Below are 19,907 nucleotides of genomic sequence, written 5' to 3' on the forward strand. Positions count from 1 at the left end.
ACCATGTTGCCCTTGGTCTTTATTATTGTGTTAAAAGATGTATGAATAATATTTTTTCATTTGATTAAATTTATGTTGATGTATTTTTAGGGGAATAATTTTTTGGGGTATTGCACTTAAGAAATATCCCATAACTTCGCGTCTTGATTTTTTTATTTGGTAGTTTAGAATAAATAAATATTACCATGTAAGTAAAGTTTGAAATAAAAAATCATTAAGTTAATTAAACAATTCACTAAGCTCATAACAAAAATGACAAGTGCCAACTGAAGCATAAAAAACAAACACAGAGAATACATAAAAATGGTAAATACCTAAAAAGAGTAAGGGTATTTTGGTAATTGAACATAAAATGGTAAAACTCAAAAATGCAAAAAGGACCTCTATACCTCATTTTGACTTCTGGGCTCTAAAGCAAAATCAGTGAATGAGTTCTGGTAGAATGAGTTCTAGAATTAGGGGGCCAAACAATCAAAATGCAAAAATGAGAAACCGAAAATGCAATAATGAAGAAGCCAAGTAGGAATTTGATCTCCATCCTTCCCCATAAAAGTTTTAGATTCCAAGCTCAAATCATAGAAAAAAATTGAGTACACTATAATAAAATTCTAATTGGGAACAACAAATGGTGAAGAGTGGTTTTTATATAAATTTTAACAATCGAAAAAAAATAGCGCATCTATACTTTTGTCTATCTTTTAGGATATATTAAACACATGTCGCCAACATGAATTATTTGTAATTTCCTTCAAAAATCCATGTCATTGCCCCCTTGAAATTTTTTTGGTGTAGATAAAGTATAGACTAATAGAAAAATATTACAGCAAGATTTGGGACCGTCGATTTTTTCAGGAAACAAAAAACATAAAATGGTATATGAAAATAAGAAAAAGAATTACTCCTACTATATGGTACTATGAAATTAAATTCTGACATTCTTCTTATGAGATTTAATTAGTGAATCTTGGATTGGGAAAATATTAGATTCAACAATGTGTAACAGGTTAATTTCATGAACTTAGAACAACGTACTTGGTCCTCACGATATTAAGTTAAATAAAAACATTTTTAATTATAACTTGGCACTTCAGGTTATTTACAATAAATATCATCTTTCAGTCAAAGAAAACTTATGTTGGGATATATATGGAAATTATTACTTTAAGTCTTTACTATTGAGTCGAATTGAAGTTTCTAAAGTCATTTGAAGTTTTGAACATAATTTTCTTTTCAATGTAGAAAGATCTTACATTATTCTATATCTAGGGAAACAGGACAGGAACGTGGGTTATAAACCACAAATACTATGTCGCCTATATCGAAGCTTGAACCCAAGACATCTCGATCACTTGGAAGGGTTAAGGAAGTATTGTCATCTGAACTACAGCCGATTGATAATTTTAAACATAAATAGAGCATATGAAAAGCACGTTAATCCCAAATTCTTAACCTTCATGAAATAATTTATTTGTGGGAATTCAAATGTTTTGTTTCTTTAATCTTTAATATCATTGTGAATAGTAATAATTGAAATATGTAAATTTATATTTTTTTTATGAAAAACTCGTGTAAATCACTTAATTGTGTCCTGAGTCCCATGAATGTGTGGGTCTCATCCCATATCAGAATAACATTATAATGGGACTTGGGGCCCACATTATATGAGAGAGCGTTACAAATAATTTGCATTAAAAAATAATGTTATAATCACACGTAAACATACAAACATTTACACGCACACACTCACAATAAGAGTGGGCCTCACATCCACCCTTATTATTGTGGATGTGTGTATAAAGTGTTTTTTTTGGTCAAAACAGAATAGAATATGTGTAAGTGTTTTTATATAACGGTTTTGCTATTGTCAGCCCACTGAGCTGACGATAAACACACTAAAAGACAAGAAAAACACGTATTTTTGTGCATTTTTTATATATTTTAATGCACATTCACACACCTACTATCGTCAACCCATTAGACTGATTTTAAAATTTTCTTTTATATAATTCTAATTTATTGATTTTTTCGTGCTCGTGCCAGAGGACAACTGAACAAGTATATTTCATTTCAACACAAAAATCAGGGTATCCAAACACAGCCTTTTCCTTAATGGAATCGTACTGTACTTCCAGGCGCCCCAGACTCTCTCTCTCTCCAACCCACATAGGAAGTCTATTTTAACTTCCGCTGAAACTCTCTCTCTCCCTCTCTCTCTCATCATCTCCAATGGCCTCCGCCACAAAAAACGTCAACAAAATCAGCCAAATCGTGAGACTAAAACAGGTAATGCAACGATGGAAGCACGCGAGCCTCGACCGCCTCTCCTCCCTCTCCCCCTCCTCCTCCCGCTCGGACCGCTTCGACTACGACTCCGACTCAACCGGACCCGGCCGCCGTGGCCGGGTCACCCCTCCCGGCCGCCTCGCCGTCTACGCGGGCCCCGAACGGCGCCGCTTCGTGATCCCCACCCGGTACCTCAACCTCCCCGTCTTTCTCTCCCTCCTCGACCGGGCCGAGGAGGAGTTCGGGTTCCAGACCAACGGCGGCCTTGTCCTGCCATGCGAGGCCGAGTTCTTCGCGGGAGTGGTGGAGCTTCTGGAGAGAGACGAGCAGAGGTACGGCGTTTTCGGGCTCGACGATTTCGTGGAGATGTTTTCCGACGTGGGTTTTAGTTCTTGCAAGGAAAGAGAGAATAGTTGTGGATATGGGTTCAGGCCGTTGTTGCAGAAAACCAAGGGTTGAGAACTCTGAGACTGACATTATTTGTGCTTGGCTCTGGTCTAGGGTTAGGGTTGAAAAATTATTCAATGCTCTTACGGATATCATCGCGGCGTCTCAGTTTTCTTCATCAACACACATTGACGTCTAAACGTTCAATGCGTGATGGTTGATATACCTAAGACACGTGACTCCTCGGGAATGCTGAATACATACTCGGTTTGGATTCGGGATTTTGATAGGGTGGTGGTTACTGGCAAGGCAATTTTTAGTTCACTCCGGTGAGAGTTTTTTTTTTTTTTTGGGTTTCAATCAAGCTTGAAAATTGAAATCTCCATGCCAAAAAGCTCTAACTAATTGCCAAAAAGCTCTAACTAATTGTGAGTTGATGGGTTTCATTTCAATGAGATGTAGTTGATTTTTTTTCCGATGTTAATCGTTTGTTTTAGGAGATTTGGGGAACGCAATTAATGTATTTTTTTTTTTTTTGATCTGCCTATTAATGTACTCGTTCCAACGTTAATGGTGATAATGATGATAATTTTTTCCAAATTGATGAAATGAATTTTTTTTATTCAGTATATGTTTTTTTTTATGTGTGTCTTTTTGCTCAAATTAGTTAAGCTTCCGATTATCGTCGAAGTAGAAGAATGGATAAAGATGAAGAATTTGGCAACGAATTGGCTTCTAGATCCTACTTTTAAGATCAACGCAATAGTGCACATATTTTATTGTGGAATTCATCACTGGTCTCGTACAATCCGAACCGCTCATTAAATATAAAATATTTTTTCATGGGTCTTCGCAAAAAATCCCTTCAATCCGATACCTATAGGTGCTCGATCTAATCATCTAACTTTTCTTTTAAATTTTTGGATCATGAAAAGTTAGATGATTAGATCAAATATCTATAAATATCGGATTGAGCTAATTTTTTGCGAATGTCCTTGAAAAAATATTTTATATTTAATGAATATTTTGAATCGTTTGTGTGGAACCCGTGATGGACCTCATAACAAAATTTGTGCCCAATCTATGCAATATTATTATCTGTGTAAACAGACTTACTATTTTAAAATTCTTTTGGGACATGTTTTTCGTGCGTATGTTCATGCATAATATTGCACAAAACGTTATTTGGTGGTTTGAGAACATCTGGTGTCTCATCATCTTTATTCAACTGCATGTTATTGTGGGGCTTAGTATTAAGTGTATAAACCTTACGTAAATATGTAATGAATAAAAATTGTGAGGCACTACGTAGCGGGCCCCAAAACCATTGAATAATTACTCCAATTTGTCTTTATTAAAAGTTGTTTTCCCATTCCATACATCATTAATGCTAGGAATAAAGAAATTTACCTTGAAAGTATCTCGAAAAGAGCAACGAGTGGTTGAGATTCACTTTGATGTGTGGGACCCAATTATCAAAGTGAATCTCAACTACTGATTGCTTTTTTTGACACTTTCGTGATAAGTTTTCTTTATACCTTGCACATACATTGATACATAAACACAACCTTACTACAAAAATGTCAGTAGTTTTACGTGGTTTCTATAGCTATCTTTTAATCTTATTAATTGGAAAAAGAAAGTAAAAAACGGTATGGAGAGGATAATACTTCACAACTAAATTTTATATGGTACACTAAGTGACTTTAGGAATTTTTAACCACATGTTTAAGAATTTACCTAAACTCTACAAGCCCTTTTTTTTTCTCAGCAAATGAAACTTTTATAAATTCGAAAGGGGTACATCGAGGGAGAAACAAGATAAGTATAGAAACTTGCTCGATTGAAAAGAAAATAAAACAAATATCCCACAGAAAGTTAGTTGTAAACACACCTAAACATAAATTACAATTTCACCTTTCGGATTCCATCAAGATATTCCTTAAAGTCCTCCACCATATAAACCTTAATGTCAAATTTTGACTTCATCCACATTGTAAATCTGGTTTTGATAAGCTCCCCAACTTTCCCCACTCCCGTTGTGGCGTTGTTGAATACATAGTCATTCCTATCTAACCATAAGAACATAGTGTAGCAAAGAAAGTTGCTTCCCAAATGTATTTCTCCAAATTACCAAATCTATTATCAAACCACCAGGTAGAAAGACCCGTCAATGATGACGGGCCACCCACTTCACATGCCACCGCTCCAAAATAAATGACCAAAAACAACCCAAGAGAATTGACAATGTAGAAATAGAGCAATTAGACGAAAGGTTTTACAACTGTTCATACAGAAATTTTACATTTTTAGCCAAGCAAGATTAATCGGACACATAAACCTACTAATATTCAAAAAGAAAAAATTGTGGCAAATAGATAAGCACGAATCATTTTGGACATATTGTAGGCATGCAAATTTTTGGCCTATCGTAAATCACCTCGTATTGCGGGACCTAGCAAATATGGCACAACAATGAGATACTACTGTGAGTGGTGACTTCTCTTCACAGCTTCTCTAGATTGCCCCTCCCTTGTTGCACAGCGAACCTACACCAAGGCGTGAGGCGGCCAACCGTCTTCACCCCTCCGATGAGCAAGTTAGAATACAGGAGAGAGAGATTACTTTTAGAGTGATAATGTTGCGTACCTTCTCTAGGGTTTATCCCTCCACTTATTTAGGCCACACTGTACTTGCTCCCCAAGCCAAGAGCAAGTGTGACGCACGGCACATGCCTGTGACGTCAAATGTAACCGCCTCTCTTCCAAGACATTCCGGGCTCCTCCGGAAGCAAGAGGAATCTCCACGTGGAGACAGCCTGGCCAAAACCGGCCCGACAGACCCGACTCTGACCCGAAGGTTCGGTCCATGGGTCAACAAACCGGGTCATAAACCGGCGAAGACTCCGGCCCGCCTCCCCTCGGCGGCTCTACCACCTCGCTGGGCCTCCAGCCCAAACGACACACACGGGGCCAACTGGGTGAGCATGTCGACTACACCTGCTTCCCTTTTGTGGGCTTCCACCACGGCCCGTCACGGTTAAGCCCACCACAACTGCCAAGCGTCGGTCGGTCAAAAGTCAAAATTACATGAACGGTCCAATCACATATATGGTATTGCGTGTGAAAGTGATGTAGTTTTATTTATGATTATGAAATATGGCCAATCAAATTAAACCGCATGATAAGATTGAATAATTTAGGCACAATCAATAAATGAGCCGAACTTGAACCTAATAGTATTTGGCTCGGTTAGGCTCATGAACCTGGAATTAAAATGTACAATTAATATATAATACTTTTGGGGCGTATTGATAAATAAAAAAAAAAATTTAGGGGTATATACCGTATACATGACTTATCAATTCTTTTTCCCCCAACTAATATGATACTATACGACCAGTTTATAGAATCACATATGATAATCTTGGTCATGATCTTGGTGTTTTTTTTTTTTTTGTCATATATGTGGTACTTGAAAAAATGTACTGACGAACTGAATTCGAGCCTAAATTGGGCTCAATTCGGCTAGTTTGAGTTTAACAAGCCCTACTATAACACCCCGAATTTTGGTACGTTAAATAGACATTTTCATTTCAAAATAAATGGAGTCTGGCTCGCTATTACAACAAAACTCTCACAAGAGTTCAATATTTACACAAACGAAGGGGGTTCTAGGGTTCCTAACTACAGCTCCACTTGCTCCTCCATCCTAGCCAGCTCCTCAGCTCCAAAAGCCTCCAAGGTGTACTGTTCATCTTGGTCATTTACAAGGTCTGACACATTATACCAGCGTCGCCACCGATATAATATGTCAGGGTCACCAAAGGTAACACCATGAGCTACGAAAGCTCAGCAGAACAATCCTATACCCGCTAACCCATAACTTACAAACAATAAATCATATACAACAAACAATAACAATAACACATCCACATTCGCTATTCAACCTATCGTTGGTGTCCGTGATTTTCTGAGTTTCTCCTACGCGACATCTCGTAAACCGTGTCTCGATTTCCTCATGTCATATTCATCATTTCAAAAACCATTTTTAACACACCCAACCTCGGTTTCGCCGTTCCGGGTTTCCGAGTATCCTCACAATGGTTCCACCGCACCGGGTTCCCATTGGCACACATTGCATTGGCTCCTCTCCGCGGATAACCAAGCCATATCTCACCATGGTTCCGCAGTTCCGGTCTCCCATGGGAACGCACACAACCTCACAATGGTTCTGCTATCCCGAATTCTCATTGGAACACACACAAAACACACATCACACAATGGGCTACCACATCAGGCCACATTGTGATTTCCAAAAACATTTCACATTTTCAAAACACGCCTTTTCGTTAACCACACCCTAGGTGTCATGTTTCTACTTTCTCGATTTCCGTGTCACGTTATCATGCATAGACTCCGCGGTAGGACTTTTCACAAGCACGAATCATTCATGGAAAGCTTGAAACTAAACTAGCAAGATCATTCAACTCAATATTACTAATCATGCTTGAAATCATTCAAAGATCAAAATATGAATACTTCAAGTCAAGCGTAAAAATCATATCTTTCGAGATTCGTTCTATCTTACTTTTTGAGAAATTCTAAACAATATATGTTTATTCGGAGTTAACAGTCGAGTATTCCAACATGCTTACACTTCCATTAGCGAAAAAGTAGTTTGTTAATTATCATGCATTTCAAGCAATATAAACGAAAGATAACCGTATCTACTTTAAAGAAACAACTTAAGGATATTCATACTTTGAACTAAGGACATTCTATTTTTTCAAGATACGGTTCTATACTATACGTAGAGTTAGTGAACAAGGGGTCCTACTTATACTTAGAGATAGGAGTAAGAATATCCTACTTATACTTAGAGATAGGGGTAAGAATATCCTACCTTTCTTTTTGGCGGTAGTGACGACTACGGAGAGAAAAGTACGTCGGGCGGAGTAATTTCCTACGGTTGGCTTCCGGTAGCTTCGAAAGAGAAAGGTTTCTCTCGAAACTACTTTGTGACTAAAACTACTAAACTTTATGGATCAAAAAGGTGTTTTCGGATGAGTTTCTTGAAGAACTTGGAAAGAACTTCAAGAACAACAAGAATAAGCAAGAACAAAGCAAAAAATACAAGACTTTCTTAGAGAGAGAAGTTGCTAGGTGAAGGTGTGAGTTGAATGGTGTGTGGGGGGTGCTATTTATAGCCAAACTAACTTCTATTACCCAATGAATAAAATTTTCCCTAGCAAATATTGTCCAATGGTTAAAAAGGCAAATCATGATTGAAAGTCTTCCATGACTTGTCAAATCCAATCTTTTTAGGCTTAAGGCTATATCTAACTAGGATCTTAGGCTTTTTAGGTAATCTAGGTGATCATAGCCTAGGTCTTACAAGTTTAGGGTAGGTTTGATTAGGCTAAAGTATAGCCCTCCATGTATGGTCAATCATAGTCTAGGTTTGTAGTCAAAATCTAGGGTAATGAAAGCTAGGTTTAGAATGATTAAAGGCTAGGATTCTATGCTAGAAATTGACTAGAAATGAGTTGGCAAATAGGAATAGGCTTATGGCTAAAAACTAGGTTTGCATGCATGACATGGCTAGTCTTGTTTCTTTTGGAAGCAAAATGATGACTCCCTTTGTATGACTTGTCTTGTCATGCTTATTGGCAAGTCAAAAGTCTATTAAACAAGGGATAAAAATTCCCCTAACAATTATGGACTAAGGGGTAAAGAAATAAAGTTGATAGGTATGGGCTTGAATGACCATTCATGGGGTATAATGATTACCCCTAAAGGTCTAAGGGTTCAATTAGGGTTTGGAGGGGTTTATAAGGCTCAAAGATGGTCTAAAAGGTCCAATTAGGGTTAGGATAATGTAACTAGGTGAATCGGTGGTCCGGTTCCTCCAACTAATCGGTTGGGAGCTAACTCTAATTGCCACGTAGGACTCTTAGTCAAGAAAAATATTTTTAAGGACTTAAATCTAATTATGACGGATTATTAGAAATTAAAACGGACTTTTAAAAGTAACACCAAGTAATTAAAATAAAATTTAAATATTTAACAAAATTTTTATTTACTGAAAATCATGATCGTTACACCTACTAAGCTGAGCCCAGATTTTTTGAAAAAAATTATTGACGAACTGAATTTGAACCAAAAAAGTTTGGCTCAGTTTGAGTTTAACAAGCCCTGGCCGGTTATAAGCCGAGTGCGAGCTCACTTGTCCTGGCTCGAATCAAGCCTGACTTATACTTAAACAAATTGATCCCAAATCTAACAGGGTTTGGCCCAATTCAGCTCGTTTACACCCCTAACTGCATGTTGATGTTGCATGGTTGGGTCTCCATTTTGGAGTCTCACAGCTACGAGCGAGTCCAAGTCAATCGTGACATGGTGAATTCCTTATTCCAAAATTATGGGGAGATCAACCTCTGTAAATATGCCACAAGGCCCACAACTCCGACTCAAGGCTGGATGTACTTGATAGTTTGCCCTAGTATCCCATAATCTATGCACTCGTACAGTCCCGAAATAGTCCTCCAAAGCCTGTTTTTTCGTTGAATTAATTCATACCAGCATCCATTCGTGTTGAGTTTTAATATCATTGATGTAGAATGGATCATAAGAATGAAGAAAGCGGCAAATAAGGCTTCTTTTTTTATCCTCAAATAAGGCTTCTAGATCCAACTTTTTAAGACAGCTTTTTTCGGGATATCTTTTTTTTTTTTTTTAAGTAGCTATAGATTGATGCATATATATATGGTTGGAACTTTGGATTATAGTTCATCATCATGCATGTTATGAGAAAAATTTTAATGCAACAATTATTTGTAACGTCTATCTCATATGATTTGGGACCTACACATACATGGAGCCCACATCATGTGAGAGGGCATTATAAATAATTGTTGGGGTTTATCCATATTCTATCTTCAGTAAAAAAAATTTCTAAACTTCATGCATAAGAGGCTCCGGTATGTCTCAGAAATAACCTTTAATTTCAGATTGAATTTACCTCACCAAGCTCTGCGAGTTATTGATTTCAAATTCTCAAATACTTAGGGGGCATTTGGTAACATTTTTATTTTCAGTTTTTTGTTTTCAATTTTTGGTTTTTGGTTTTACTTTTTTGAAAACTAACGAAGGAAACTTGTTTGGTAACAAGTTTCTTCTACTTTTTTTGTTTTTCATAAAGTTTTTAAGAGTTCTTGTAAACTATGGAAGCTACAAAAAAGTGTTTTCCCTAGTTTTTTTTTTTTTTTTTGAGAAACACAAATTTTACCAAACATGTTTCTTGTTTTTGTTTTTATGAAAACATAAACATGTTTCTACTTCTAGTTTCTTAAAAAAAAAATTGAAAAAATTATCAAACGCATCCTAAGAAACACATCAACCTTCACACTTGATTTTACTTTGTAATTATATATGTATACGGTTTGCCACTCACTAGTTGATGCTCCTAAACGAGAACCATTTATACCCTTATAACGTACGCCTTCCATCTCCTTATGGTTGACTTGATCCAAAGATCAAGATAAGCTCTGCTGAACAATCTTAAGAAATTAACATCTAGGATATTTTTTCTACTCCCTCCGCCCTTAATTAAATGTCTGGCCTGCAAACGTAAGCCTTAAAATAGATCCATTTTTTTTGTTCCAAAAAATTTGAAAAAAATACCTTCACCTCGAAGGTATTTTTTCAAATTTTTTGAACCAAAAAAATGCATGTTTTTAAAAGCCTAAATTTTCGGTCTGAACATTTATTTAGGGACGGAGGGAGTACCATATTATAGAATTGTCTTGCTTGTTCTAGTGGTATATGGGTTTGTACCATATTTTAGAATTATCTTTCCTTTTTCCTTGGGATAAGTTTGAAGTGTTTTCGCCTTTTCGGGTATAAATCAATTTGACTGCGTGAACATTAGAAGTGTTATGGTTCTCAACCAAAATTAATGATCCAGTACTTCAAAAAATCAATTTGACCTCTGCCTTTCCTCTACAATAACATAAACAGAGACATAAAGCTTCTATCTCTCTTAAACAACCGATAATCCATAGACATGTGATGGGGCCACGATAATCGCCGAATCGGTTGCAGTCGGACACCAGATTACCTATGGAGAAGATCCAGTCATTCTTGCACCAGGAGTTGCTAGACAATTGCTACCGACAGGAAAAAGAGAACTATTCAAATTCTCTTATTCAACATTTCCGATCATTTCCAATATGTTAAGTGTTTCGGGCTGTGTAGAGAGGGCTCCTGCCTCGATCATTTCCAATATGTTAAGTGTTTCGGGCTGTGTAGAGAGGGCTCCTGCCTCTAAGTCCTTCCCATTCATGGGATAAAAGGCAACGCTAAGAACAAAGTTTGAGTTAGTCTCCTATTCTCTTTCTTTCTTTTTTATCTATCTTTATTCACAGAAACATATTAAAATTTCTTTTATATATTCGACACAAGAAGACTTGTTGCTGAGGGTTTACTTATAACTAATCGACGACTTTTGGACAATTAGAGGGGTAACTTAATATGATTGGAACAGATTTGTCTTCTAATTACTCACACAACCTGATATCTGAAGCCATTTGATCGGGTATTTCCGTCAACATGCAGGCCTTGCGCAAGAAATTCTACCTAAGAATATGAGTGTTTGTTAATGTTAAACTTCTCTCAGCCGTAATTTTTGGATTTTAATGCTCTCAACTAGTTTTGTTCTCTCTGAAGTTTCTAGTGCAAGCTGCAATTGGAATGTGATCCTGCTAAACTGGCGTTGATCACTGGTTATGGAACATGCTAGTGTTTTATATGCAGGGGAGATACTTTCTTGTTTTACATGTGTTTATCTGCTTCATTTAATTTCTTGTTGGATTTACTTTACTTTTTTTTTTCTTTTTTTTTTCGGCCATATCTATGCTTCAAGTTCTTCTTTGTATCTAGAAATTTTGCTACCTCGATGTACCATTTGTCGAGTTCAATAAAATTTTGTTGCGCGCCTATCAAAAAAAAAAGTTTTGGATTTGAGCCTTCAATGTCAAAATAGGAAATATTGTAAAGAGAAACTAAATGTTGGATGCTACATTGGTAATTTGCCAAATATAAAAAGGGCTACTTGCACAATTCAAATGGAAAATTTGTTTTCAGTAAAGCGATTTGCGATAATTTAACCAATCTAGAATCATATATCGAATTTGATCTCCATCCTTTCCCATAAAAGTTTTAGATTCCAAGCTCAAATCATAGAAAATAGTAGAAAACTCAAATAAAATTGAAAATAATTTTCACACTCTTATATTTTTCTTTTTGTTTTTTGACAAACAAAATCATCCAATTAAGGTAGAAATATTACAAACTAACATTCTTTTATCTTGTGAATGCACTCCATTCTTATAGTTACACTGGAAAACTTATGTAAAAGTTCTTAATGAGAAACATCATGCAAGTTGTGAGGACTAAGGGTAGAGTGGTTTCTTTATAAATTTAAACAATTGAAAGAAAAAAGTGCATCTATACTTTTGTCTATCTTTTAGGATATATATAATATATTAAACACGTGTCGTCAACATGAATCTTTGTAATTTACTTCAAAAATCAACTAAAAATCCACGTCATTGCCCTCCTGAATTTTTTTTTTTGGTGTAGATAAAGTATAGAGTAATGAAAAAATATTATAAAATACTCTGTAGCTAGAAGGATATTTATAATATATACGCGGGGATATACAAATTTAATCTCTACACACAACACAAAAAACAAGACGACAAACGCATGTCCAAATATTGACGTACCCGTATCGAAACATCACACGGCTATGGCAAACAACCAATAAAACAATTGCTTTCGCAGTTTCACGTTCGAAATCGAAATCACATTTGAAGGGACGGAAAAATGTCTCCTTTACAATTCTACTCCAAAAGCCTCATTTTATAAAATGCATTGACTTACATGAACCAGGGCTGGCCCTGAATTTTTTGGGCCCTAGGCAAATCCACAAAACAGAGCCCTTGACAATTTCAAGAAAAATAAATAAATTATCAAATTTTTGAAAAGAAAAATTATAAAAAAGAATTACAGTACATATCGTTACCTGAGAAGACAAAAAGTACAGAGGTCCAAATATTACACATTATCACAAGACACAATTCTTCTTGCATTTATAAAAAGCAAACGTGCCAATCAGACGTGTATAATTCACCTCTTTCACGGTTCCACTAAGTTATTTTCAGTATATAACACTGACAATATTCCATTTATAATCTTTCACTGACAATATCCATTTTTAATCTTTCTTGTGACATGGTTGCTCGAAGATAATATTTGATCATTTTCAACTTAGAAAAGCTCTTCTTCTTCTTTTTTCTCTTGCAACAATTGTAACCGATATAATCAAAAGATCGAGTTCTATAAGCATTTCATGATTAATTTAGATACGTATTTTTCAAATATCTCAAACGATTGAGGACTTCAATTTGTTTCTTTGCTTCTTTTGAAAATGTTCCTTTCAAGATTTTCAACTGCACAAATAAATCTCTCTGATATAGCAATATCAGAAATCCCACTGGCAAATGGCAATGAGGCAGTACGTGTAGACGGGATCAACAAGCTTCGACAACCAGCCACTGCCAAGGCGTTGGCCGGAGACTTGGGATCGATTTGAGCTTCAACAACGACAGCGTCACTTTGGTCCCTCACCATTGTCAATTTACAATAATTTTTGTGACCAAAAACGAAAATCTACAACAAATTTTTTTTTTTTTGTGGGGTTAATTATTTCTTTAATCCTTGAAATGTACCAAATTTTTTTAGTCATTCCCTCAACTATCAATAGGACTCATGTACTCCCTCAACTATTCTTGACTTTAATGTAGTCCAATTACCAATACAGTTAACAATCGTTAACTATTTTTGTACAAAAAATGCAACAAAAAAAATTGATTTTATATATACCTACTTTCATAATGGTTTCCAATCGACTTGTAACAGTTCATTTTGCAGCGTTGGTATAGAAGATCATTCATGTATGTAATTATACCAACCAAAAATATTTACGTCTCTAATACAATTATACTTTAAAAGATAAATTTTTTGTTTATAGTTGTCTATTGATAGCTGATAAACAAATTTTGAGTGAATGATCTTCACCAACCCTCATCATTTTTGGTGAGAAACAAAATAAGCCTTGAATTGAGACATCTTCCTCGTCATATCTCACCAATTATCCAAACAAGTGGTGATAATCCCTTTTCAATTCTTTCTTTTCTCACCAAAAAACCTTAATCCAAAGGGGCTGCTAGTGCTCGAGATGGTGTTTCACTTTATTTTTTAATAACACACGAGGGCTATGAGGATATTCATACCATATAATGAAACCGGGGATAGAGACATAGAGGGTGAGAGAGAGTCCACTTTTCCAGGGCTTATTTGGGGGATTTCTAAAATTTCAGAGCGCCAAAGGGATTGCTACTTGCTAGTGTTTCACTTATTTATTTAATATAAAAAACGATTTGAGTGATATGAGGGTATCCTTCCCTAGAAATCCGAAGGGAACCGACGGAGTACTAACGGAACGCGGGGCCCACTCCAAGTCCCACATCAATAATTTCAAAAAGAAAAATTGAGTGGGCCCCATGAGAATCTTGGAAATCTGAATGAAAAAATGAAAGATTGAATTGATTACCTACACCTATTGAATTGAGTTGATTCTTGCGGGACCCACTCATTTCTAAAAAAAATTATTTATTAAACGACTCGGATCATCCGTGCAGGACCCAGATTGGACCTGTGTTTCCCGTCTGTATAGTGGGGTTCATTACTGCCATATGAGAGGGAATAATAAATGGCATCTGTGGCTTCCTAACCGAATTTAGGGGGTGTTTGGGAGGCCCATTTTCCCATTTTTCGTTTCCCATTTTCCAATTCTGGGTGTTTGGCTGAGAATCATAAAATTCATTCCAAGAGAATGAGTTCTCTGTTTTGAAAGATAGAAAAGAGAAGTGAAAAAGAGGGGATTAGGAGCTTTTCCCATTTTCCGTTTCCCATTCTCAATCAGCCACCACACAGAAAGACCAATATACCCTCTCCATTCTTCGATAATACCCAAAAACCCCTCATCTTCCGCCACAATAACGAAGAGAGAGAGAGAGAGAGAGAGAGAGAGAGAGAAGTGCAGAGGCTTGAACAAATTGAAAAATCTTCCCATTCTCCTTCACGTCCTCACCATAATTCTTTTTGTTGGCAAATTGTAGAGGAAATTGCAGAGAGGTTTGAACCGATTGCACACCATGATTTGGCAAATTCGTATGGAGGAATCCAAAGCTGTAATTCTGTCTAATTTGGTGTGGAAAAAGCCAACTGAGTTTTGAAGACTTGAAGCCAGTGGGTATTGGTATCCCAAGAACAGTTTTGCCTCTATTGTTGTGGGTTAACGTTAGAGAGAGAGAGCGGGGGGGGGGGGGGCGGTGTGGTGGGCGGAGTGTGTGTTTGTGTGGTGATGGAAGAAAGGAAGCAGAGGGCAAGAGTTGAAAAGTGGGAGGCAGAGGATCTTTCCATTTTCTCATCATCAGAATACAAAAAGGTGGGTGTTGGTTCCCAAAATAAAATAAAAAAAGGTGGGTGTTTGCCAATTTGTTAGGTTAACTGGTAAATGAGCCCTAATAGTTCTAGGGGTAACATGGTAAAAATTCAATTCATAATTTATTTTTATTACATATCTCCCAAACACTACTCATGTTGCAAAATGCATTTTGCATCTATCATCCAAACACTTTACTAGATTTAAAATACATTCTGACCATAATTCAAAAAATCAAAAAACCAAAAAATTGAAAATGAAAAGCCAAAAAGTAGGCTGCCAAACACCCCCTTAATATAGGGGAAGAATTTAGGTAATACAGTAGTAGTTTCTAAATCAGGGGAGGTCCGTAAATTTTCTCAAACCACAAGGAGTGCACATACATATTTCATAAATACAAGGGCTGGTCAGTGCAATTTACCATCTCCTTTTTCTCCTCCCTGTTGGCACAAGAACAGTTCTCCGCACCTTCTGGAGGAATCCAGAGCAATCTCTCCCCTTCTTCCACCAAATTCTACAACTTTTCTAGACACATAAAGCCAGATTATCAGTGTCTGTTACCCATACAAAACAAAGAGAGAGAGAGAGAGAGAGGGAGAGGGAGAGGGAGGAATTGATCAAGAAGAGTGAGGGTTATTGGTGGTCACAGTTGGGATTTGGGGAGTTTTAATTAGGGCTCAAGGGAGATTATTGGACTATGGCAGGGTATGCGTCGATGAAGATGAAGAGGAAGGACCTCGAAGAAGTCAACGACGACTTCTCCGACTTTTCCCTCTCCTCTCCCGCCAGAAAAATACGCAGACTGGTACTCTCTCTCTCTCTCTCTCTCTCTCTCTCTCTCTCTCTCTCTCTCTCTCTCTCATGCGGTATGTACGTAGTACTATATCTTTTTGTGTTTTCTGACTATAGGAATCCGTGGACTTGTAGCTAATAAGTATATATTCTCTGCGCTCTCCTCCCGCCGTATTCTCTGCGTAGTGTCGTGACTTCAGCTATTTGATTAGGAAATTTGCTGTTGATACGTGTGAAGATTGTGTTGAGAAAACTAACGAACGCATTATGCGTGAAGAACAATAAAGAAAGGAAACAAAGAACGCAAGACACATATTTCTCTGTGGTTCCCTACTGTGTAATTGAGTACATCGTTTCGCTATGTACTCCCCTCCATCTCCATTTTTGATAGTGCCCTTCAAAAAGACGTGCTTACTTTTTGAGATTCTTTTGCACCAATTATAGATTTTGATTAGTTCTTTAATTTGGTGTGATAAAATTCAAGACGCAATGAAGGGATTTCCTTAATTTTTTATTTGAAAAATGCACGTTTTTTCGTAGGGGACTATTGGGACGGTGGGAATATTGAATGAAGATAGTACAAAATCCGGAGTAGTCAGTGCAGTGTAAATTAGACTGAATCAGGTTTTAATAAATCCAACAGATTGTGACTGAGAGATATTTGCCAAACAAATGATGCCTCTTATTTTTAGTATTTTTCTGTAGTAGTCTGGTCAAATGGCTTGAATTTACTTGCACAAGATAGAAGCAATTTTACTTACTAAGACATTGACTTGAATATATGTCAGGATGCTGATTTGCCGCCAATAATGGAAGAGGAAGAGCCAGAGGTTCTGTTTGGTTTCAATCCACGACCAATGGGTGACGAGCATATTCCGAGCTACATGGAGCAAACAGGAGGTTTAGGTTCTTGTCCAATAATAGGGGAATCGTCTACTGTACCCGGAAATGAAGAGAGGGCACTTGTGCTTTTCAGGCCTATGAGCACACCTTTGTTGCTTTCTCCTTCAAACTTTTCTGTCTCAGTCAATTCTGACATCATTTCAGGCATCAAAAGTAAGCACTTCTTTCTGGTTAATGGGTACAGTGCATTGATTTTGTTACTGCTTGTGGATTGAATTTATAACATTCATGACTAGGGTAAGCATCTTTACATGTTGCATTGTGGAACCAAGAAAAGTAGATTACGGCTACACTTAGCAATGCGTTTTTATAGCTGGCCTTCTGTATTAGCTGTTGTTGCTTAAAGTCAAGCTATTGTGCCGTTTTTGAATGACCAAACAACTGGTGATTTCCACAAGTGGTATGTGACATCCCTAGGCCCTCTTTGTTGTTGGTATTAATGCACTAGAATGGACTATTGATGTATAAATCTTAGGGGACTGAATGCCCTACACTTGATTTGAACTCTTAAGGTTAGGATGCAATATCGATAGGATATTATATTCGACAAAACATGGGAGAACATGGGTTATTCAATACTTAATCTCCTCACTGTTAATCGGATAGGTTCATTGTCCTGGGTGGATGATACCTATGTTCCCTGTAAGTGCAGTGAAACAAATAGGCCCCCAAGGTATTGTATATCAAGCATGGGATTTGTTGTCCACTGGATATATAATCCCCCCACCAATTATTGCATTTGAATGCTGGAGATGATCTCCCATGTGAGTTGTAACCTAATCCCGTGTCAAAGCTGACCCATCAAATGGTAGAATTTCCCCACATGTAGAAGCACCTAATACATGTGCAATGAGATGTTTTCTCCTTGTGTTTTTTACGCCTAGGAAACATGGATCTGAATGTCAACTTTAGGTTTGACAAGTTTCCGTCTTCTTCTCTTACATGAATTGTTTGCAAGCTTCATGTTCACTTGGAAGGAGAAATGTAGGACTCTATGGTATGTTTTGCAGAGACGGAAGGGAAAAGAGATTTCTGGATTCACTTATTTGGTTGTTAAGATAAGATAATAGAGAGATGGAGGAGAATTTGTTGCATTTATTGTATGTTGAGAGTGTTTTTGCAAATCTAAACTTCAAGTTAATTCCAATATAAATTTGGTTTCCCTCTTCAGTTCTTTACTACCCCCTACTAAGTCAACCAATGGGGGGGAATTAGTTCCCCTCTTAAGGAAAATTAACTGTCGGTTTTTCACTCTTTGCTGTCTTCATTTTACGCTTGCAAGGTTCTTGGATTTGTCATTGGCCAACTTTGTATTTTAATTGGCTTGAAGTCTGTACCTGGTTTGAGTTGTAGTGAAAAGGTCGCAAAAAGATCGATGGCATTTTGGGGATAGAGTGTTTAGCGAATCGAATGTGCAAGGTTTTCTATTGTGCATCCTGATGTTTTCATGGAAATTAATCAATTAACTCATGTCTATTGTTGTTTTCTTAAAATTGGATCTTTGATTTGTTGCGTGTTCTAATGTTTGCGTGGATATTCCTAAATTCTCGGCTGTTAATATTCTTGAAACTGGATCTTGATTTGGAATTATGACTTCTGTGGCTCTGAATTGCTGTTTCTATATATCCGATAGAGTGATATATTCTGTTGCTTTTGTTTGATTTTGTGCAGAAGTTTTAAACTGACCGTTTTGTTTGTATCTTTTAGGTCAAATGGTTTGGTCTGCCCAGTCCAATGGTGTGAAATCCAAGGAAGATGAAGCTGAAAGACAGGGTTTTAACACCACAATCGCAAATGAGAGCCTAGCAATTGTTCCATGGGTTCCTTCACAGGTTCCGTCACCACAAGGAATAGAAGTTCCTGAAGCAGAGTTGATGGAGTCTGATGATGCGGGAGTCGCCACCATGGATATTGAGGAAACCAATGTCGTTGCTGAGCCGGGGAAAGAATGGCAGTTAAGTGGGATGACCAATGGTTTCAGTAATCAGTGGCAACAACAGCATTGCATGGTTCCACAGCTTCCCCAAAACACCTCTACTCCAATTGTGTGGTATCCATAGCAAACTAGGTCTATTCTGAGTACCATATCCTTCAACGTTGTACATCTGTTGTTATTTGTTTTGACTTTTGAGATCTCTGCAACTTGCATAGAGCAAGATTGGAGATGTAATATTAGAGTTAGGTGAGAAGGTCAGGTGCACGAAATTTTGGTGCAAAGTGGCTACCAGACGAGCGAGATTGCTATTCGCTTGATAGGTTTGATTCGGAAGTAATTTTGGAGGAGCGAAGTGGCCATATTATTCCGTGTTTTTGAGTGATTGAAAATTGTTGCTTGTACCAACAATGTTTTCCTTCTCGAAATGCGATGGCGTTGCTATATATTTATGAAGTAGTTGGGTATGTTTTGATCGGATAATGGTGGCCGTGCAATTAAGGCATTTCTTCTTGGTTTTTTGGCTTATTTTCGTTTTTATTCAAAAATATTATGAGTTTCAATCATAATTTTTTATTTTTTTTTATTTCTCGCCGAGACGAATTTTGTCTTTTTTTTTTTCAAAAATAAGGTAATTTTAAATTCAAATATATTGAAAATAAAAAATAATTTTTTAATTTTTTTTACATTGTTTAAAAGATCTTAATGAGATCTACTCCCTCCGTTCTAATTTGTTTGTCTAATTGTCGAAATACATGTTTTTCAAAAATATATTTAAATCTTACAATTTATAATATTTTTTTTTGGTGAAGATTTTGTATAATAAATTAATTGAGATCTATCAAACAAAATTCATATTGCATATTAAAAATATTACGAATTGAAAATTATAACCAATTTTTTGAGAAGTCAAACACTCTTAAAAAGTCAAAAGGGGGACAAACAAACCGGGACGGAGGGAGTATCAAACAAGATCTATATTGGTAAGAAAATTATTTACGTCAACACGTGATTTTTGACATTTAAATTACCTTCT

The 19,907-nt window shown here is 36.7% G+C and overlaps 2 protein-coding genes across 2 annotated transcripts; both read left to right on the forward strand.

Moving 5' to 3' along the window:
* The first annotated feature begins 2,150 nt into the window (after window positions 1–2,150).
* On the forward strand, window positions 2,151–2,913 carry LOC131306616 (protein SMALL AUXIN UP-REGULATED RNA 51-like). The gene has a single exon (XM_058332975.1). The coding sequence runs from the start codon at window positions 2,227–2,229 to the stop codon at window positions 2,740–2,742; it is 516 nt and encodes a 171-aa protein (XP_058188958.1). The 5' UTR covers window positions 2,151–2,226; the 3' UTR covers window positions 2,743–2,913.
* Window positions 2,914–15,693: 12,780 nt separating this feature from the next.
* Window positions 15,694–19,327, forward strand: LOC131306626 (uncharacterized). Its single transcript, XM_058332989.1, has 3 exons — window positions 15,694–16,048; window positions 16,824–17,091; window positions 18,646–19,327. The coding sequence occupies exons 1-3, from the start codon at window positions 15,941–15,943 to the stop codon at window positions 18,996–18,998; spliced, it is 729 nt and encodes a 242-aa protein (XP_058188972.1). The 5' UTR covers window positions 15,694–15,940; the 3' UTR covers window positions 18,999–19,327.
* Window positions 19,328–19,907: the final 580 nt, after the last annotated feature.

This window comes from Rhododendron vialii, chromosome 1a (assembly GCF_030253575.1).
Source record: "Rhododendron vialii isolate Sample 1 chromosome 1a, ASM3025357v1".
Classification (NCBI taxonomy): Eukaryota; Viridiplantae; Streptophyta; class Magnoliopsida; order Ericales; family Ericaceae; genus Rhododendron; species Rhododendron vialii.